The sequence below is a fragment of the Ursus americanus genome, chromosome 6 (genome assembly GCF_024610735.1).
Source record: "Ursus americanus isolate L20-20 chromosome 6, mUrsAme1.1.p, whole genome shotgun sequence".
Classification (NCBI taxonomy): domain Eukaryota; kingdom Metazoa; phylum Chordata; class Mammalia; order Carnivora; family Ursidae; genus Ursus; species Ursus americanus.
This window is the reverse complement of record NC_142132.1, coordinates 34870619-34893266: the sequence shown is the minus strand read 5'-3', so window position 1 is coordinate 34893266 and position 22648 is coordinate 34870619. Positions and strand designations below refer to the sequence as shown.

Here is a 22648-nt window from a genome sequence, read left to right as displayed (position 1 = left end):
TTCTCTTTTTAAAATTACTGTGGAAACAGATATGGGAAAGCAGAACCACCAAAAGGAGTGATGACCAGCGATCTCATGATAAATCTGGATGTTAGTTCTCATGCCTCAGGACATCCAGTTGGGAACGCCACACCAGCTCCTGGGATCAGACTTCATCCACTTACTACCCCTCTTTGCCTGAACTACTAAAGCCAGTCCTAGCTAACCACGAATGGCTACCCAAAGGAAACACTTGGTGAAAGATTTCAATCCTTATATCACCTGCTACATCTGTAAAGGGTACCTGATCAAGCCAACTACAGTGACGGAGTGCCTACATACCTGTAAGTATTATTTTATGTCCTTTACCCATCAGAAGTTATGGGTTACGCTTGGTTCTTTTAAAACTACCACATTTTGTTTTTATATCTCGATTTTCATTTTCAAAATGATGACTATTCCAAGAATCATCCTAACTTTGAATTTATTTTCAGGATTGAATTTGTCATTGGGATACCAGTGGCATGAAATTTTTCTTGTATTATTATGTAATAGTTGACTATTACTAATTTTAATGTTCTGAAAATCATAAACATGTTGTCATTGGTTATAATTTTTTAAAAAGTGAACTATTTTAGGTTTTTGATTTTAAAAAATTATGTTGAAGGAATTGATCTGCTCACAGGTTTTGTTTGGGTATGCACACTTTAATCCATTGGCTTTTTTAGACCACTTTATTGAGGTGTGGTTGACACACAAAAAACTATACATATCCGGTGGATACAACTTGATGATTTTAAGGATGAGTATACACCCACGAAACTATCACCACATCTATGCCATAAACCTGTCCATTACCCACAGAAGTTTTCTCCCATGCTGTTATTTATTATTATTATTTTTGTGATGTGAACACTTAAAATCTACCCTCTTAGCAAATTTTAAGCACACAACACAGTAATATTAACTATAGGCTATTCTGTTAGTAAATCTGTAGGACTTACTCATCTGTTTAACTGAAATTTTGTACCCTTTGCCCAAAAGCCTGCAGCCTCTGCGTCACCTGGGAACTTGTTAGAAATGCACATTGTTAGGCCCCACTCCAGAATTACTGAATCAGAAACTCTGGGAGTGGGCCCAGCATTCCGTGTGCAGTAAGCCCTCTAGGTGATTCTGAAGCACGATCAAGTTTGAAAATCTCTGTTCTAATATGATTACATCTGTGGAACTCTTATCAAGTTTCTTTCTCACCTGGCCTATCAGCAGAAAAAGATTTGGTGGATCGATGGTGGTGAGGTCCATGCGTGTGTATTTTGGAAAACCTTTCCAAGTGATGGTGATATATATTACCTTTGGGTATTACTGGCCTATGCTATTCAATTAGCAATTAACTATGAACTGTCTTGAAATATTAATTTACTGTTGCCCCATGTCATTATTTAACTTGAACATTTAAGTTAAATATCATCGAACAAATATTTATTGGATACCTTCTGTGTCCCAGGCACCATCCATTCCAGACAGAAAGGATACAGTGGTGAACAAGATAGTAAAAAATCTATACTCTGGAGAAGTTTAATATTCTATAGGTGAAAGTGATACTAAACATGTGCCATGTTAGATAGTGATAAATGTTATGAAGGGTTGTAGATAGGAGAGATGGGGTTATTTCACATAGAGTATCAGGGTTGACCTCTTTGATATGATGGCACTGGAACACAAACCTGAAGGAACTGAACTCCGGATATATGGGAAGAGCATTCTAGATGGGGAAAAGCAAGTATAAGGCCTTGGGGCAGGAATGTCCTTGGTAGGGTTATGCAACAGCAGTCACTGCAGGTCAACTAAAAGATTATAGAGTCTTCAACCAGAGTAACAAGATGTAAGATTGGAGACTGGGAAGAGTGACTGGACTGCGGATGTATTTTGGAGGAAGAGCCAGTGGATGTAGCTACTCTAGCGCAAGGACTTCCTTCCTTCCTTCCTTCCTTCCTTCCTTCCTTCCTTCCTTTCTTTTCTTTCTTTCTTTCTTTCTTTCTTTCTTTCTTTCTTTCTTTCTTTCTTTCATTCTTTCATTCTTTCATTCTTTCATTCTTTCATTTTTTATTATGTTATGTTAGTCACCAAACAGTACATCCTTAGTTTTTGATGTAGTGTTCCACGATTCATTGTTTGCGTATAACACCCAGTGCTCCATGCAATACATGCCCTTCCCAATACCCATCACCGGCCTATCCCAATCCCCCACCCCCCCTCCCCTCTGAAGCCCTCAGTTTGTTTCCCAGAGTCCATAGTCTCTCATGGTTCATTCCCCCTTCTGTTTACACCCCCTTCATTCTTCCCTTCCTTCTCCCACCGATCTCCCTGCTATTTCTTATGTTCCATAAATGAGTGAAACCATATGATAATCGTCTTTCTCTGCTTGACTTATTTCACTTAGCATAATCTCCTCCAGTCCCTTCCATGTTGCTGCAAATGTTGGGTAATCGTTCTTTCTGATGGCTGAATAGTATTCCATTGTATATATGGACCACATCTTCTTTATCCATTCGTCTGTTGAAAGGCATCTCAGCTCCTTCCACAATTTAGCTGTTGTGGACAATGCTGCCATGAACATTGGGGTGCATATGGCCTTTCTCTTTACTACGTCTGTATCTTTGGGGTAAATACCCAGTAGTGCAATTGCTGGGTCATAGGGTAGCTCTATTTTTAACTTTTTAAGGGACCTCCACACTGTTTTCCAGAGTGGCTGTACCAACTTGCATTCCCACCAACAGTGTAAGAGGGTTCCCCTTTCTCCACATCCTCTCCATCATTTGTTGTTTCTTGCCGTGTTAATTTTTGCCATTCTAACTGGCGTAAGGTGGTATCTCAATGTGGTTTTGATTTGAATTTCCCTGATGGCTAATGATTTTGAACATTTTTTCATGTGTCTGTTAGCCATTTGTATGTCCTCATTGGAAAAGTGTCTGTTCATATCTTCTGGGGCAAGGACTTTCTGTTATACTCCCATGTTTCCCTCTACACCAAGCATGGTACCTGGACATGGCCCACAGTCTGTTTTGTTACGTTCCTTCTAACATTCGTGCATTATTTTCATATTCGTATTTCTCCAGCAAAAACCATCAACTCTGGAAAATGAGAAGAAAGCCCAAATTCCCCAATTTCTGCCTTTCTAACACAGATTTTATATCTGTTTTTCTGAAAGAAAATTTTCTCTGGGGCATAATGAAATCTCAATTTAAATGCCACTTTTTTGGAGGAAAACAAGAGATTCCAGAAGTATAGAAAGTCAGGTTATAAGCAAGGGCTATGTTTATGTTTGCAATAGCAGTTTAAAGTCTAAAGGGGTAAGTGACAGTTAAACTGCACAAGTCATTCTAGTCTGAAAAACTCCTTGGATGTCATCAAATCCCTTTACTGAGAGAGAATGTACATGGCCGAAGTGGAATTAAAAGACAGTGGTGAATCATAAATGTGACCTTTATCATCAGCAGGAATACAGAGTAGTAGAGTAAATGATGAAGGAGTCAGATACTCAACCTGGTGTCTGTGGATACCTGAGGATCCTGTAGTACTTATCTTTATGCACTTTCTGATGCTTGGATTTCTGGGGATTGTTTTGTTTGTATTTATATTAGGGCTTGTAGGCAAAAACTATCCCATTTGCAAAGTATCCTCTTATTTGTAATGATAAAATAAACAGTACCGCAAAGCAGTGTTCCTCAGTCATTAGTTGGGTTTTTCGTCTTACCCAGTTTTCTTATGTATGTGTGTCAGATATAATGATACTGTGATTTGAGATAGTATGAAATAGAAAAGTCAGATGGCAGAAAGCGACAGGAGGAAAGAGAAATGTTAAGTGACATTGTAGTACACCATAATATTTTTTATCTTGATTTAGGCAAATAATATCTTATTAAAATAACTTTGTACAAATACTATGATTTTGTGAGTCTTTACTGTAAGTAAAGAATGGGTAAAACATAGTTCTTATTATGATATTCATAATAAAATATAAAAACTTTAGTCTTACTTTTCAAATTTGAAATATATAAACGGAGCTTTATTATTGATGAGCAAAACCAGACATGGAGTCTTGCCCTTCTGGACTTCCTGGTCAAATGAAGAGAGATAGAGTAATCAAGTTAAGAAATATATGAAATAAATGTGGATGCTGATAAGTGTGATGAAACTAATAAACAGAGTGATATAATAGCAGGTGTGGGTCAGGATAGTGCAGCAGAATGGCATGCAAGAGAAGAAACTAGAGTGCTTTTTAAAATTTCTAAAGCCATAGGCCTTGGCCTTCTCCGACAAGGACATGAGTACCCTTGGGCCTGGCTGAGGTAGGGGTGCTGTGGGATGCGAGGTAGGGATGATGAGTGGTTCTCCTTGCTTTAATAGGGGTAAATGAAGTTACTTTAGTCTTCTTTCAAAATATTCTGCAAATACATTTCATCTCTTTCTCTCTCCTCCTCAAATCAGATAGGTTGATGCTCTCTCATTCTCCCATTGAGAAATTCTGGAGCTAACATTGCCTGGCTTCCCTATCAATATAGAAAGAAGGGCCAGCAGGACCAGCAGGATGATGGACTACTGTAGCCCTTGATGTTGTTAGCTCTGCAGCTGTGTGGAAGAAAGAGAAAGGGCCAGTTAAAAGGATGGGAGAGGCAGAGATAGCAGGGCAGACAGTGTCCTAGGCTCCTGGCAAGGAGTTGCAAAAAAAACCAAAAACCAAAACAAAAAAACACTTATAAAAGCCCCATCTTTAAGTAGGCTCATACCTCACCTGTTAACACCACCTCTTTTCAGCAGGCCAAGGACACTTGATAAAAAGATAAAATTTTAAAATGAGGTAGAAATTAAAACAGAGGGGCACCTGGGTGGCACAGCGGTTGGGCGTCTGCCTTCGGCTCAGGGCGTGATCCTGGCGTTATGGGATCGAGCCCCACATCAGGCTCCTCCGCTATGAGCCTGCTGCTTCCTCTCCCACTTCCCCTGCTTGTGTTCCCTCTCTCGCTGGCTGTCTCTGTCTCTATCGAATAAATAAATAAATCTTAAAAAAAAAAAAAGAAATTAAAACAGAAACGAGTTTTAGCTTTAAATGGTCACTTCGTGCTAGATGAATTAAATCCACATTAACCATGGTTATAGGTCTGTGAGATAATTTTAACCCAAACCAAAAAACCTAAGGAAATAAACATGTCCACCCAAATAATTATTGAATTACTTAAAATAATTAGTTGTCCGGCACTCTGCTAGCCACTGGGGTAGACTGGTAAAAAAAGACAAATTTGGAACTTAAACTCCATCCAGAAAAACTTCTCATAGGCCAAAAAGAAATTTCTACATGTGTATTTGGATTGTTTTCTTTTCCATGTGAGCTCATCTACTCCGGGACTTCAGCTGCATGTGCTGATGTCTCCCAAATCTTTATTTCTGGCATAAACTTTTCTTCTGAGTTTCAGAATCCTATTGGACGTGCACTTGGATGTCCTAAAGCCACCTGGGGCTCAGCATGTCTAAAAATGAATGAATGGGATGCCAACACTCAGTTATCCCAGCAGGAAATAAGCTCCACACTTGACTCTGTTTATCCTCCCTAACAAAATGGGGACCGAGTCCTGTCTGGTCTCTCTCTTTAATATCTCTCAAATCTGTCCCTTCACTTCCACCCCCTTGTTACTGTTCTATTCAGTCCCTCATTACTCCTCAGCAGTCACTGCAGCCCACTTCTAACCTGTGTCAAAGTGTGATCATTTAAAACAGCTGCTGTCTTCCTCACTCACTCTTCAACCAACCCAGAATTTCCTATAGAAATCCTAGGGCCCTCAGGAGAAATTAAAGCTACTTAGCTATGCCCACCTCTTCCTCCCTCACCGTCTACTGCACACACGTGTACGTACGTGGTTCAGGCATGTTCTGCTTATAATGCACTTTGCCTGTATGCCTAGCTGGCCGTTACCCACCCTTTAAAACTCATCTCCTCCAAAGTATGCCGCCTACCTGTTACCACAGTTATATTTGGGTTACGTGTATCCTTGGTACCTGGTACTTGAGTGCTTAATAAATGATTAAATGAATAAATGACCAATTTGTTGATTATTTTACTGTATTTTCTTTTAAAGATTCATATGCGGTAATAGGTAGCTTGAAAAGCATGTAGGCAATGTCAAGTAGGAATTACGTATTTTGAAAAACTGTCTTCTACAATATAGGTGGAAGCCGTGTAGGTCTTAGAGAGGGAGAGATGCTGGATTGGGGACCAGAGATTGGCAGTTGTAGATTAAAGGATGCTCTCTCTCTCTCTCTTGCACCAGGATCCTCAGAAACTTTTTGAGGTTGTTTAGAGTATATTTGCTTGTGGTTGTATAGGTTGTTGACTTAAAATGAAAAACTTTTCACTTAACCTAAAAACAAAAGAGTTTGTTCCAGCAGCTAAAATGTGAAGAATACAGTGCATTGGTTCTTAACTCTTTTGTGGTTAGAGGCCTCCTTAAGAATTTGATGACTCTTTCCTCAAGGAAAAAAAAAAGGTTATAGACATAGAAATCTGTGGTACAGGAAAGGAAAGCTTTCTTCTTTGTGCCCTTTCAGAGATTGTGGCAGTAATCCCTTCACTAAGAACGAATTCTTTGGAAAAACATTGTTGTACTTAGTTTTTAACTTATGCAAAGAAGACAGATTAATTGATAAATAAGTATAGTTGATGTGACAGTTAAGGGACTTGGTGATCTTATGTGATAATTAGTAAACGTGAAGGAACAGCTTAATCAGAAGATAAAATTTGAGTATAACCAACTGTTTATTGTTTTGGAACAAGTATCATAAATACACAAGTATTTTAAAGTACAGAGATCTCTTGAAGTGTAAATATTCAAGGTTTAAAAACCTTGGGCTCCTGCATTTGCTGTGCGCAGTGCGGTCTCTAGCCTAGCAGCACCCACAGCAGCACCACCATCTGGGAGCTTGTTAAAAGCGCGGCTTCTTGGGCCTTACTGTAGATCCGCTGAAACAAAACCTCTGGGGAGAAGGCCAGAAATCCATGTAATAAGAAGCTCTTCAGGTGACTCTGGGGTGCATGAGTTTGAAAAGCACAGCTCGTGACCATGCATTTATAATACTAGCAAAGTCCAACCAGGCGGTTTATAATCAGGCAGTGATTAAATCATACCATAATTAAAATAAATGCTAATAAAAGGTTAAACTAATGGCTGTTATTTATTGAGTGTTTGTTGTATTCGTGGTCATGAGCTTCACATTTATTACCTTATTTACTCTTCCCGAGAACCCTTCTAGTTGGGTGGTATTGTTTAATCGTTCAGCAGGTGTTTATTAGCACCTCCTTGGTGCCAGTCATTCTTCTAGCCAGTGGGAGCACAGCAATAAATAAGCTGGCCTGGTCTGTGCCCTCCTGGAACTTGTGTTCTAATAGGAGAGACAGACACTAAGCAAGTAAACAGTATCATTTCAGATGTTATGTACAACAAATGCTAGAGAAGAAAATAAAACAGGGGAAGGTCTTTCTTGGGAGTTACCATTTGAGCAGAGACCAAAATAATAGGAAAGAGAAAGCTGTGAGAAAGTTCGAAAGAAGAGTATTTCAGATTTTACTCCAGTGTTTTCCACAGAGACAGGACTCAGAAAGGTTAAGTAACAAAGCTAACAAATGCTGGAGCTGGGTCCTGAATCCTGGACATCGGACTCTGGCATATCTTCATAATAAATTATGACATTTTCCTAATTTTATTTTTTCTTCTTTCTGCTTGGTCTTGTTTTCTGAAACTTCTTCAAACAGATGAATGTAAACATATATATATTTATATTTATATATGTATAAACATATATTTATATATTATAAAGCCTCTTCCCAGCTATGTTTGCATGACAGTATACTTGTCATTATGTACCCAGTCATGATCTGAATTTATTAATTCTGAATAAATAGCCATTATAATGAAGGAAAGATATAAATTGAACTTTCCAATAATGTATTCTTTATAAAATTCCATTTTTAGGGCCAAGATTTGTTTTTAGAATAAAAATCAAAGGTCTAATTAGAAATTACATTTAAAATCTCAATAGGTTGCAAATACAGTGTTTCAGGATTGTATTAGAAATGAGGTCATTCGTATACTGATGTTACATGTTTCAAACAATATTTTGGCAGAAACTAGTCATTTGTTCATGAAAGTGAATATAGCATTCATTTTGATGATTCTTTTTAAATAAGAAAGAATAATTGCAGGTTTTAAACAGTCTAGGTGTCATCTATTATTAGCAATAATGCTAAAGAAAAATTATAATAAATTTATGATTCTTTTAGCTTTTGAAACTGCGTTAGATAGTAAGGAATGTTTAAACAGTTGAGCAAAGCATCATACTGGACACTCAAAGACAAAACTAGGGGATAACAAATTAAAAAATGAAATTGTCTTATATCGACTTCTGAGAATAAATTATATCTATATCATAATCATTTGGAATTGATACCACTGATGGATTGAGATAAAATATGTACCTAAAATATGTAGTTAGAAATCACGGTTAGTGGACAGGTATGTTTAAGGGTCTAGCACAGGGGCACCCAGGTGGCTCAGTCGGTTAAGCATGCAACTCTTGATTTCGGCTCAGGTCATGATCCTCAGGGTCATGAGGTTGAGGGGCTCGTTGGGCTCCATACTGAGTGTGGAGCCTGCTTAGGATTCTCTCTCCCTCTCTCTCCTCCCCCAACCCCCGCTAGTGTTCTCTCTCTCTATGCCTATATAAATAGAATTTGTTAAAAAAAAAAAAAAAGTCTGGCACAATGTTCAAATGTAAACATTATGGATAAGTACAGTTCAAACATGTAGAAAAGCAGAAGATAAATTCCGTTTGGATACTTTGAAGATTTTTTTATAACTACTGATGTTTTATAACATACTGGTTTTTACCAGACTACTATATTGTATCAAAAATTTAAAAACCAGTGGACAAAGCTATGTTCTCTCAGAATGCTCAACCACTGAATTTCTTTACTTAATTAACAGAAAATTATCATTGTATTTTAGAAAACTAAAACAGATTTTAATGTGTTTTGAAGTAACTTTTTTTTAATTGTCAAAAAAATTATTAAACTCAGAATCTCTTCCCTTACTTAAGTTGAAAATGTGGGCTGATTTCTGATTTGACTACAATAGGACACTATAGGCCCTAAAATCCTACCTCCCTCTGTAATTCCTAACCCTTGTGTCCTCGTTTATTCCATCAGTATTTACTGAGCACCTGCTCCTCCAGGCGCTGTACTGGGCACCTGGGACACATTAGGCAGCAGAGTAGGCAATAGGTAAATCACAGTGTATAGTGGAAGGTGCTAAATGCTATAGAAAAAAGGAAAGTCAAACTGGGTAAAGGGAATAGGGCAATCAGTGAGATGTTACGATTTAAAATAAGCCTTTGTTCAGGGTAGACCTCATTAAGTGACATTTGAACAGACTTAAAGAGGTGAAGGAGTTAGCTAATCACATATCTGAGGGAAGAATATTTCAGGTAGAGAAAGAGCAAGAGCAAAGGCTCTAAGGCAGGTGTGTGCCTGTCATGCTAAAAATGGTCAGGAGGCCAGTTCGGCTGGATGGCGGTGAGCGAAGGAGTTGGGAAAGGTAATGGGGTGGATGTGGACCACAGGCACAGTGCACAGTTCTTGTGGGGCCATTTTAAGGATTTTAGCTTTTACTCTGAGAGAATTGAAGACCCATTTCAGCAGGGTTTTGAGTAGAGGAATGACATAATCTGACTTATATTTAAAAGCATCATGCAGACTACTACTGAAAGTGGACCTGTAGGAATGATTGCAGTAAGCCAAGCAGGAGGTGGTGATGACTTAGACCTACGTGGTGGTGATGGTGGTGGTCGTGGTGGTGGTGGTGGTGGTGGTGGTGGTGGTAAAAGTGGTCAGATTCTGGTTTTGTTTTGAAGGTAGAGTTTTATTTGCTAATGAGCTATCATTTAGAAAAAGGAATCAAGGATACCTTCAAGATTTTTGGCCTCAGAAATTTGAAGGATAAAGATATCATCATATCATATAGGAAAAACTGAGGGTGGAAGATCAGGTGATTATTTTTTGGAAATTGAATGTTAGCTATGAGACATCCAAACAGAGATACCTGGGTGGGAGGTGGACATATGAGTCTGGAGTTTAAGAGCATATAGTTTGTTAACAATGCAAGCACCAAGGAAATGAGTGTAGATAGAGAAGAAGATGAAGGACTGACCCTGTGGCTTTAAGAAGGAGAGGACGAGGCATGAGTTAGGAGGAAAACTGCATATCATGTCAAGGAGGAGGAGTCAACTAAATCAGCTGTTGAATAGGATGGGACCGAGACTAGACCTCTAGGCTTAGCTATGTGCAGGTCGTAATCTTGCAGAGCAGTTTCAGTGGAGTGGTCAGGAGCGAAAGTCTGGATAGGTGTGAGAGGATGGAAATTTCTTAATTTTCTGGTTTTGATTATTGTACTATGATTATATAAGTATTTAACCTTAATGAAGGTAAAGGTTGAAAAAATTAGGAAGAGAAGTGTTGGGGGTGAATGTATGTACCTCTGAAATGAGGTGATAGCTCACAAGGGAAGTAGGGTCAATAGAAGTTTTTTGGGTTTTGGTTTTTAAGATGGAAAAATAATATATTTGAATGTTGTTGGGAATCTCAGTAAAAAAGTAATGTAGGAGAAAGGGGAGAAGCACTGGAGCAATGTTTTTGGGTCACTGGGAGGGGATCCAGGCACAGGCAGAGCTTGGCTTTAGATAGGCACGTGGATGTTTGGGGGATGGGCAAGAGCGCCACGTATAGATGCTAGGAAGTTAATGGATGTGGTGGTATGAATTCTTTGTTCCGGTTTTTTTCTTTTTTTTCCTTTTGCTTTCAGTAAAAAGGAAGTGAGGTCATCAGTGGAAAGTGAGGATGGGGAGGAAATGTTGGGGATTTGAGGAGAGGAGAAGGTATGAAATATTAGCAAAGAGCATAATGGACTTGGGGCGTTGAGTGTGACTGCCTGGCAGATGCGGCCCCCACTGGTGTTCATGGTCAAGAGTTTAAGGTGAGAGACCAATCAGCATGGTGCATGTGTTTCTCCCAGTGTTCTGCTCTAATCCCGTAGAGGCAGAGTATGTAGAGAGTTGGATTTAGTCAGAGTGTAATAGTTTGAATGAGCCAGATATGCTGAAAGAGAGACAGAAGAGGTGCAGTAGAAAACAGCAGAGCTATTCAAGAACATGTGTGTAAGGAAGTGATTATTTTGATTGATCATGAAATTTCTGTTGATAAGGAGGGGAATGAGGGCGGCCCTGCACTGACTGAGCTACCAGACTCTACCTTGACCCTGGAGCTCTAGTTGACTCCTTAAACCTGTCTGTGGAAGTGGGGTAAACGTTCCAGACTTTCTGCACCTTTTGGTCTGGACTATTTGGTCTAAGATCCCGCTACCATGCTTAAATCCCAAGATTCTGTCCTGACCCTGTTCAAAAAACTCTGCTTTGCTGCCTGTTCCTCTGTCCTGTAGAGACAATAATAAAGCATTCTACTCAATAGAAAGGAATGCTGTCCTTAGCGTTCTCCATGAAATTGCAACTCATGTAAGCCTTTGAAAGAAATGTGCCATGTATATAACATAAGAGAAATAAAGATGTTCGTTAGTTCCTTATGTAAGTAAAACCAGAAGATACTGTCTCATGGAAGCAAATTACAGCTATTTTGGAAAACTTTTATAAAAATGTCAGTTTCACACATTAAGACTGTATCAAAAGCAGGAAACTGATGCCTCCTCTCTTTGCAGATTACCACAGTTTACTTACAGACCGTTAGCAGGTAATAGATAAATGTTTCAAAGGCAAACTGTATCAAGTGAGTGCTATCCTTCTTGGCATATAAAGGTAGTGATGTGCTTAAGGAAAGAAGAAAAAGCATGCTTCTATGTTAACAGATAAAACTAACATATTCAGATGATTTTAACAAAGGAAGTCAGCGTTTGATCATTTTCAATAAACAGGGCATTACTAATGAATGACTACACCAAGGACACAAAAGAAAAGAATACTATTATTTTATTATCAGTGATAGCAGAATCCGTGCTCATGAAGAGAAATTTGTGTAGATTACTTTGTGTCATCAAAGCTGGGAAGCTAGCTCTCTGATACGTAAGAGACGTGGGTGGACCACACATCCAAGATAGCAACAACAAATGGTCCTTGTACCTGTTGTGAAGAACCCCCTCCACCAAGAATTTGAAAATAAGGGCGTCTGGGTGGCTCAGTCGGTTAAGCATCTGACTCTTGATTTTGGCTCAGGTCATGATCTCTTGGTCATGAGATCACTGCCCCGCCCCCTGGGCTCCACGGTTCCTGCTTAAGATTCTCTCTCTCCCTCTCCCCCTCTTCCACCTCTCCCTGTCTCTCTGTCTCTCTCTCCCCTCTCTTGCTCCCCCCTCCGTCTTTTTCTCTCTCCCTCTTTCTCGCCCCCTCCAAAAAAAATTTGAGAATAAGAAAGTAGGATAGATAGTCCTTGAATAGTTAAGCTATGAAATCAACAGATGATCCTGCCTCAGAGCAGGTATGTGCAAGGTGATCAGGAAGAGACAGAGCACGGTGAGGCCTAGACCAATGGGACTTTGCTGGAATTATATTAAACATAGAAGTCAAGGAAGGAATGTATAATGGAGAAATGTTGGTCAATCTTGGACCCTCCACCCCAGAAAAAAGAAATACCACACATGAAGAGATTGGGAGTTTCCATTTAGGTGAAGTAGTGTGTCGTAAATATCATACTTAAATTGCAAGACTATCTCTAGGGTGGACATGGCTGCAGAGGATTAATACCAATGCATGATAGACATTTCAAGTTCCATTAGGAAGATCATCTGTTATTTAAGATGGACACATGAAACTAATCATAGTCAAATGCCATCTAATGTTCAGTTACTGCAGTTCTCCTCCTCATCACTTTATGCTCATCCAGTGATCTTACACAGTGATAGCTCACATCTGAATATTTGCAAGTTCTCCAACACTCATTTACACATTTTACTTATATTACCTCATTTAATCTTCACAAGAACCCTGTGAGATAGGAACCTTTGCTATCTCCCCTGTACATAGAAACAAAGAGTAAGTAATTTGCCTAATGAGAGAACTGGGATTCAGATCCAAGCAGTCCGCTGCAAGATTATTTTTATCTAGAACAACCTTGCTGTACTACTTGGCTTCTCATGTGAATCTGCATTATAAGGAAAGAGCGCATTAATTCCATATTCTTTTGATTGGGTTTTATCCTGTGACAGTGATTTCCTAATGTGAATAATAAAGTGACTTCTGACTGAATCCTTGGTCAGGATTTCCCAGTTCTTTTTTGGCCGCCTCAGCGAGAGAGCTTTGCAAAGTTAGGGTCCTGGTGCTGACCTTCGGGTGTGGTTCACGAATCTGTTTTTTTGAAAAAAAAAAAAAAATCGCACTGGTGATTGTGGTGATTTGAGAACCACTGCTTTTTTAAAAAACATATATTTTTACTGAAGAATAATTGACATACAATATTGTATTAGTTTTAGGTATACAACATAGTGATTCGATGTTTATATATATTATGAAATGGTCACCAGAATAAGCCTAGTTACCATCTGTCACTATATAAAGTTGTTACAGTAACATTGACTATTCCTTATGCTATACATTACATCCCGTGTCTTATTTATTTTATAGCTGGAAGATTGTACCTCTTAATCCCCTTCACCTATTTCATTCACCCCCCCTCCCAGGCTCTTCCCCTCTGGCAACTATCAGTTTGTTCTCTATCTCTGAATCTGTTTCTGTTTTGTTTGTTCCTTTTTTTTCTTTTTAGATTCCACATATAAATGAAGTCATATGGTATTTGTTTTTCTCTAACTTATTTCACTTATCCTGTAGGTCCATCCATGTTGTTGTAAAGGGCAAGATTGCATTCTTTTTTATGACTAACATTCTATTTTATATACATACCCCAAAAAAAGAACCACTGCTTTAGATGACACAATGACTCTTACTGTATTAATTTGTACAGCAACCTAGCTCAAATAGAAGAAATGGTCAAAGGAATGATTTGGTCTTAGTAAGCTTTAGGCAGAAGTTTAATGCTGTTTGTGATGGGCTAAATGTAAGCATCAGTTAAAAATATGAAATCTTAATGCCAGGGACCAAGTGTTATTGACATTAAGATGTGTTGCATAGGGGTGTGGATTGTAGGCCTGGAGTTGCACAACCCGAGGGTGGATATCGTCTCTGCGACACAGCTGGCCAGCTGTGGGCAGCCTGCTCAGGCTCTCCGGTACTGCATTTCTCATTTGCCAAAGGGGGTGGTAAAAGTCCATTCTATAATCCATACAAAGCCTTGAGCCCAGAGCCTGATATTCGGTTAGTACTCAGTAAATGTTAGCACTTGTTGCTATTTAAGTGTTTTTCCAACTAGGGATATCTTTGGTGAGCCTGACTCCCTTTCTGACCCAGGTATTTCTTGTGGCTACAGCACCTGTCTGTAGAGTAGCTGGTGAGAGCGAAAACTCCAGTTGGTCTCCATACGCAGTCTTAAACACAGGCGGGTACTTTTTCAACATCTTTCTTGGACCAATTGAATTAACCAGTACAGCAATTGAGCAGTTAGAAAGCTTGGTATTAAAACTTCAAGATATTTTAAAAATTCATTTTCTAGCTAGTATAAACAAAATTATAAACTAAGAAGCAAAGGTCAGTTTTGTAATGATGGGTTTTTTAAGTATATCTAAGGGGAAAGCAAATCCTCCTTTTACTTTTTTCAGTTTCACTGAAATTCTGGCCTGGATTTTCTCAGGTTTTAATTCATATTAGGTTGTGCTTTATGTAACAGCTTTTAAAAGCATGTGGGAAATGTATTTTCTAGAGGTTTTTTTTTTTTTAAGGGATAAATAAGTTGCTTAAAGGGCTATTTTGTGCAAAACATTTAGCTTAAAAGATCTAATTCTGGGGGCGCCTGGGTGGCACAGTGGTTAAGCGTCTGCCTTCGGCTCAGGGCGTGATCCTGGCGTTACGGGATTGAGCCCCACATCAGGCTCTTCTGCTATGAGCCTGCTTCTTCCTCTCCCACTCCCCCTGCTTGTGTTCCCTTTCTCGCTGGCTGTCTCTATCTCTGCCAAATAAATAAATAAAATCTTTAAAAAAAAAAAATCTGATTCTACGGATAGACATTTTTAAGGTTCCCAAATTAAGGGGCAAGACATTCTTTTTCTATGTATTATAGACCTATAGAAATAAAATTAGAAGAAAACGTGTCACTAGGCATGTGTTAGTTAAGAAAATGGGCTCTTGATTAAACCCTGGCTTTTCCCACTTAGTGATTTTTGGCAAATTACTAAAGTTCTTCTCAGTGTCTTCAGCTGTAAGAGGCCTAATAATATTACCTAATAGGGTTGTAACAAGGATTAAATTATTAATTAGTGTTCAATTAAATAAATGAAGCATTTAGGGTGGTGCCTGATACAGCTGGTATTTTTACATAACATTCTTTTCCTTTGTAAAGTTAAAAAAATCTTTAAAATTTGACATAAAATTTGTGATTTCATATCAGAAAACCTGGATTCAAGTCTCTGCACAGCCATTCATCAGAGTAGGGAGGTAACCTAGCCTATGGAAACCTCTTCTTCATTTCAGAAGTAGAATAAAGTACTGTATCTCAGATGTTGGTGTGAAAAATAAATTCACCTCCTGATGGGGCTTTCTGCATCCCTCTAAAACACCACTCATTCAGTGGAAATAAAATGTGAGCCACGAGTGTAGCTTTAAATTTTCTGGTAGCCACATTTTAAAACAAGAAACAAATGAAATTAATTTTAATATATTTTATTTAATTCAGTATGTCTAAAATATTTTAACATGTGATTAACATGAAATTGATGAGATTATTTTTTCATGCTGAGTCTTTGAAATCTGATGTACATTTTACGCTGAAAGCACATCTCAACTTGAACTGGGAACATTTCAAGTGCTCAGCCACATGTGGCTAGTGGCTGCCATATTGGACAGTTCAGATCTAGATACCGATGAATATTCCCCATCAGCATCCTTGGGCACTGGTGCTGCCTTCACCTTAAGCAGTGAACACAGCCTTATTCTTGAAACTGTGTGCATGTCTGGATGGATGATCCTTAGATTTCTTCCTTTACCAACCCAGATTAGTATCTTAGCCCCTGGGAAGACAGGCTCCTACCCTTAATCTTTTGGCTGACCTGGATGAGGACTTGCTCTGGGCATGTCACTTGCCTCTGTTTGGGCCAAGGCTGGTAGACAGGTAGGAATTCCTGAGCCCTTTGAGTGTGATAAACCTTTTGAACCACAAGGATCAGAGCTCCAGGGTCAGATCAGAGATTCAGGATAGGATCAGGCTTTGTAATACTCTTCATTCTTGCCTCTTAATCTGTCCTTTTTGCCTTCTTTTCCAAATTTCAGAGACTTATCTAGTGTCCTGGGAAAAGAGCAAATACCAGCAATCTTTTAAAAGAATTTAGCTTCTCTGTTCTCCACTTCGGTATAGCTTACCAAGAAAGTCCTCCCTTCCCAAATATTGACTTTTTAAAAGACATTTAGAACATTTTTGGGGCCAAGAGTTTTGGAAGACAGAGCAAGTATTGCTATTTAAGCCCTTTAATGTTTAAGGTTTTCTGATACTGTCTTTCATCCAAATTTGAGGAGAATTTTAGTGAAGGGATATTGTCCTTAAAGCTATATGTCATGGTAAAAAGAGGTAGAGAAAATGGAATTCAGGTGTACTTATCCAACAACAACAAAAAAAAATCTGTTCATATGTTGTCATCTTAGAAAGTCCTCCCCTGGCCACTCTAAAATAGCTGCCAGTGCTTAACACTCTGTCTACCTTTTTTTTTTTTTTTTTTTTTTGGTAAATATCATGTGTTACTAACTAAAATTCTTTGTGTGCCTTTCCAAATAGAATATAAGTTCCATAAAGGTATGGACTTTGTTTTGTTTGCCTCTACATCCTAGTACAGTGCATGGCCTTCATTGTCTGTTGAGCCGATGAGTAGGTGGAAGGAAATACCAAGATCCCATTCTGTATATATATACTAATGACTTTAAAATTAGATACCTAGAATTCTTCCTTGACCATTGTTGCTCTGACCAGTGTATGTGATATGCTTGAATTTTCAGACCTAATCTCAGAAGAATCCTAGTGTTTACTTTTGATCAGTTGTTTAGCTAAACTTCTTCTTTTAGATTGTGTGAGGCATGAGGAGGGGGCAAAGAAGTAGTTTGTAGTGGAGTTGAAAAAGGGAGTTGGGGGAGGTGATCTGTAGCAGGTGAAAATTTCAGATTACACAGAGTAATAAAATAGAGGACAGGGCTATTGGGATAGGGAATTAGATCAAAAAATGTCTATAGTTCAGGGACGCCTGGGTGCTCAGTCGTTAAAGCGTCTGCTTTCGGCTCAGGGCCTGATCCCAGGGTCCTGGGATCGAGCCCCGTGTCAGGCTCCCTGCTCTGCTGGGAGCCTGCTGCTTCCTCCCACTCACCCTGCTTGTGTTCCCTCTCTCGCTGGCTGTCTCTCTCTCTGTCAAATAAATAAAATCTTTAAAAAAAATTTTTTTTTATAGTTCAGGTGCTTTAAATATGTTTAAGGTTTTTGGGCAAGACAGTTGACATAGTAGTTAATAAAAACTTAAGGAAAAGGTGAGAGAGATTCATAGCCAGAAAGATTCGTACTATTAGAGGAAGAGTAGGCTATATGGGCTAGTAGCCACAAATCCACAAATCATATTTCTTTTTTTTTTTTTAAAGAATTCCTTTTTTTTTTTTTTTTAAGATTTTATTTATTTATTCAACAGAGATAGAGACAGCCAGCGAGAGAGGGAACACAAGCAGGGGGAGTGGGAGAGGAAGAAGCAGGCTCATAGCAGAGGAGCCTGATGTGGGGCTCGATCCCGTAACACCGGGATCACGCCCTGAGCCGAAGGCAGACGCTTAACCGCTGTGCCACCCAGGCGCCCCCACAAATCATATTTCTATTGTCTTTGTTTAGAACCTTTATTTAAAATCTTACTTATCCCTGTCATCTTCTCAGTCGTTCTTCTACTTTATCGTTCATGCCTTTGTACCAACTTGATGCCACTCCCCATATTCCAGGCTCCGTGGAATTGCGGTACTTGTGAGCACAGACTCACCATGCTCTGCAAAGGCCAGAAGTTCCATTGTAACTCCCCGTTTGTCCCAGGAGCACCCTGTCAAGCGAAAGTAATCCAAACATGTTGAAAGCTCTCAAGTTTTATTAAGAACTATTTATGTTGCATTCAAAAGAAGTCACTGCAGACTTATTAGTTTATACCTTTCTTTGTCCTTCTTTAAATGAGAAGAACTGTTGTTTTATATAAATACATACCAGCTTTTTCATAGTAGTATGAATAAATTATTTGGTTTGTCAATATAGTTAAGAAAGCAATCAGCAGAGTAGTATATACTTTTTAGTTGACCGTAAGCTTTGTTTCATTTGTGTTTTTGGTTGGTTGTTTTTTTGGTTTTTTGGGTTTTTTTACAGTGTTAGAATTTTAAGTTTTATAAAGTTTGGTTAAAGAATAGTATTCTGCCTATAATAGGCAATTCTTAAGGACTATTTCTAATTACACTTAGTTTAAGTTCAAATGATGCATTTTAATCGAACATCTTCTTTCTTCTTAGTCTGTAAAACTTGTATTGTCCAGCACTTTGAAGATAGCAATGACTGTCCAAGGTGTGGCAATCAAGTGCATGAGACAAATCCATTAGAAATGTTGAGGTAAGTAAATGTACTTTATAGTTCATCTAACTTAAATTATATGAACTCTTAATATGTTTTATTATGCAGCATAATATTTGTTAGCTCCTTGACTCAGTTAATACAGGTTTTATGAATTTGTTTACTTTTCTTTTTAAAGCATTTTGTTTCATTTTAAGGCGTTTTATTAAGAGGAATTTAAAAATAAGTCTGTACGTATTAAACATTAAATAAGAAATACATTTCCAAATTTAAAATTATAGCTTTATCTCAAAGCTCCTTTAGTTGTAGTTATTTTCAGTATTTTGATAGTCTGCACATCTCTACTTTTATTGAGCAACATGGTAGTGGAAAGAGGGCAGACCTAACAGTGAGAGAGGCTGACCTTGTACTAGTAATTTTTTAGTTATCTCAAAAAAGTATACAAAGGTTTATGTAAAACTTAAAGAATTTTTTTAAATGACTACTATTCACTTAAGTATATTCTGTATTTTTAAAGCTGGAATTAGTCTTTAAGATCCTAATCTAAACCCTTTTTTTCCAGATTAGGAAACTGAAACTTAGAGAAGTGACACAGCTTTTCCTAGGGCTTCAACGTGTTGAAGCCAGATGTCCTTACCACTAAACCCATCAGCACCCTATTTTTCCTACCGTAGCTCCACCACAGATCAGCTGTGTGATCTTAGGGAAGTACACGGCTAAACACAGAGCTAGATATTCTCTAGATAGCCCCTATATAACCCTCAAAATCTCTGTGATGTTTGCCATCATTCTATAAATAGGGATTTGCAAGTCCTACATTTCAGACTTTTTAAAAAATTTTAGTGCCTGTCATTGGAGTAATTTATCTATAGGTAAATGTCAAGCCCAGTGGTTTTCAAAGTGTGGTCCCCAAACCATTAGTGTCTTGTTAAAAATGACAGTTGTCGACCCCCCCTCAGACCTGCTGATTCAGAAACTCGGGAGTGGGGCTCATCTTAGTTAGCAAGCCTTCCAGGTGTTTCTGATATAAGCGAACATTTGAGAACCACTGTTCTACTGTGGTCTGTAGTCCTGATCGGTGTTTCTCAACCACTGGTGATTTTGCTACCCCCGTCCCCCCGGTGTACTTTGAGCAACATCTGGAGACGTGTTTGATCGTCAGGTCTGAGTGGGTACTGCTGGTGTCCAGTAAGGGCTAGGGATGCTGGACACCACTGAGTGTCCTGTGATTCACAGGACAGCCTCCTCCCACGTCAGGGAGCCAGCCCCAAGTGTTAGCAGTACAGAGGTCAGGAAACCCTGAATGAAGTCACTCAGAGAAGAACAGGGCAAACTCTTCACTTAAAATTTTTTCCTGATGCTTTTATTAAAAACTATGCCAAACAGTAATTATTACATACTCCATTTTAAAGTGCTTTGTTGGAAGAAAAATTAACTTTTGGTTTTGACTGTTAGATACCTGAAGGGATCCAATCACCATTTAATCAAATGTAATCCCTTGGCTAAAGTATATCACATTTTTTAACTTTTTATTTAGAAATAATTTAACACTCACAAAAAGTTCCCAAAATATGAGAAACGCTTGCATCCTCTTTACTCAGATTAGTTTATTGTTAACATTTTATCTCATTTGCTTTATCATGTGCATGCCTACCTGTTCCCTGTTTTTTTCTGAACCATTTGAGAGTAAGTTACATACCTCATGGCCCCTTACCCCTAACTACTTTAGTGTGTATTTCCTACAACTAGAGATATTATCTTACATAACTACAGTGTGATTACACTGGTATAATATTTTAATCTATCCTCTATATTCCAGTTTTGTCAGTTTATCTAATGATATCCTTTATAGAGTTTTTTTTTCTTCCTATCCCACTAAAATTATTCTACAAAGGAATAACTTTTAAAGACAAACTCACGGAGATGATAAGAACAAGAACTCAGTATTTTTGGCACTTGGGGATAACTCCTAGAATACAGTGGGTTCTCAGTAAAGCCTTGCGGAAAAGATGAGAAGTGATGGGAGCAAGAATGGGAGTTAGAAAGTGATGGTCGAGCAGATCCAGGAGACGAAGTCTGATGGGAGGTGGCAGGCAGAAGATCTTCACCAACAGGTCCCCCAGCAGGCTTTCTCTTATTGGTCTGAACTAGGGCACATGCAAACCCTAGGTAAAAGGGTGGTGTGGGGTCTAGAGGTGCCTTAGCAAATTCTGATTTATGCCTGAGGCTGGACATATTACTGCCAGAACATAAACAGATTTTGTTAGCAAAAAATTAGGGGGATTAAGGCTTCTTCACCTGAGGAAGAGAATCTTAAATCTTATTTAATTTAAATGAAACCCTGAAACAGCGGGAATACCTTTACATTAAATAGAACCTTACTGTTAAGTAAATTAAAATTACTAAACAAATGCATTGTTAAATATTTTAATGCATAAACAAAACATTAGAATTTTACACAAAATATGTAAAATACTTTTGTTAACGTGCCCACTAGAAAACTTAAAATTACATATTTGACTCACATTATATTTCTACTGGACATCGCTGATAGAGATGGTAGAAGGAGGATGGAAAACGCTATGAGGAATCATTCATTCAGATATTTACTAAATGCCTGCTATGTTCAGGCATCATACTAGGTGTTTAGTGGGCAAAATAGATCACGATTTTTGTCTTTGTATCAGTAATATTTTTGTGGGGAGAGATAGATAACAAATTGTATAATAAATAACTTACATGGTACATTAGAAAGTACAAAGGGGAAAAAGGAGAAGGTGCTGGTGAGGGGGATCAGGAGTGTGAAGGGAGGGACAGATTGCGATTTTAAATGAAATGGTGAGGGTAGGCCTCATTGGCAAGGTAAGCTTTGAGCAAAGAATTAATGGCCATGAGGGAGTTAGCCATATATAAATCTCGGGAAAGCATGCCTGTTCCAGATAAAGGGAACAGCCAGTGCAAAGGAACTAAGTCAGGAGTACACCTGAAACTTGTTTGAGGATCAGCAAGGAAACCAGTGACCAAGGGAGAGAACAGTGGGAGATGAGGGCAGAGAGATAGTGGGTGTCATGTAGACCACTGTAAAAATGTTATCTTTTACTCTGAGTGAAATGGGGAACCACTGCAAAGTTTTGGTTAGAGGATGGACATGGCCTGACTCAAAAGGATTATTTTGATGGCCATGTTGAGAATGTACATCGCAGGGCAAAGGTAGAAGCAGGGAGAGCAGTTAAAAGGTAATTGCAGCGATCCAGGTAAGAGATGGTAGCCACAAAGGGCGCAAGAGATGGTTATATCCTAGATAGAGTTTGAAGGAAGATCCAGCAGGACTTGCTAGCGGATTGGATATAGTAGAGTAGAGAAAGAGGAGACCCTGACCTGAGAGTCCTGACTGAGCAGCTGGAATGATGGAGTTGTCATCAACTGAGACAAGGAAGACTAAGGATAGAGCAGCTTTGTGGAAGGGGTAGATTGGGAGTTTGGCTTTGGACATGTTGAGTCTGTTAATCATTTCATAGAAGAGGCAAAGTTGGCAGGTAGATATACAAGTCTGTGGTTCAAGGAAGAGGTCTGGCTGGAGATAAATATTTGGTAGTATTCAGCGTATAGAAGGTATTTAAACTGAAACACAGGATGAGTTCACTTGAGGGAGTACAGAGAGAGAAGAATAGAGGACCGAGGAGTGAGCCTTGGAGCATTCCCACATTGAGAGATCAGAGTGAGGAGAAGGAATCAGCAAGGGAAGCTGAAAAGGCTCAGTCAGTGAAGTAGAAGGAAAATCCAGGAGTGTGGTTTGGAAACCCAAGTGAAGGATGTGTATCAAAAAAAAAAAAAAAGAGAGAGAGAGTAATCAACTGTGTCAGATGTTCCTGGAGTCAAGTAAGGTGAATACAGAAT

The 22648-nt window shown here is 38.7% G+C and overlaps 1 protein-coding gene across 4 annotated transcripts in view; it reads left to right on the top strand.

The window, feature by feature from the left end:
- Positions 1 to 22648, top strand: part of PCGF5 (polycomb group ring finger 5) — a 124960-nt gene that overhangs the window by 57282 nt on the left and 45030 nt on the right. For all 4 annotated transcript variants that reach the window (XM_087862910.1, XM_045810014.2, XM_045810013.2 and 1 more), the window contains exons 2-3: positions 30 to 323; positions 18694 to 18790. In XM_087862910.1, coding sequence (XP_087719036.1) covers positions 212 to 323; positions 18694 to 18790 — 209 coding nt within the window. In that variant the 5' untranslated portion in view covers positions 30 to 211. The remainder of the gene's footprint in view (positions 1 to 29; positions 324 to 18693; positions 18791 to 22648) is intronic.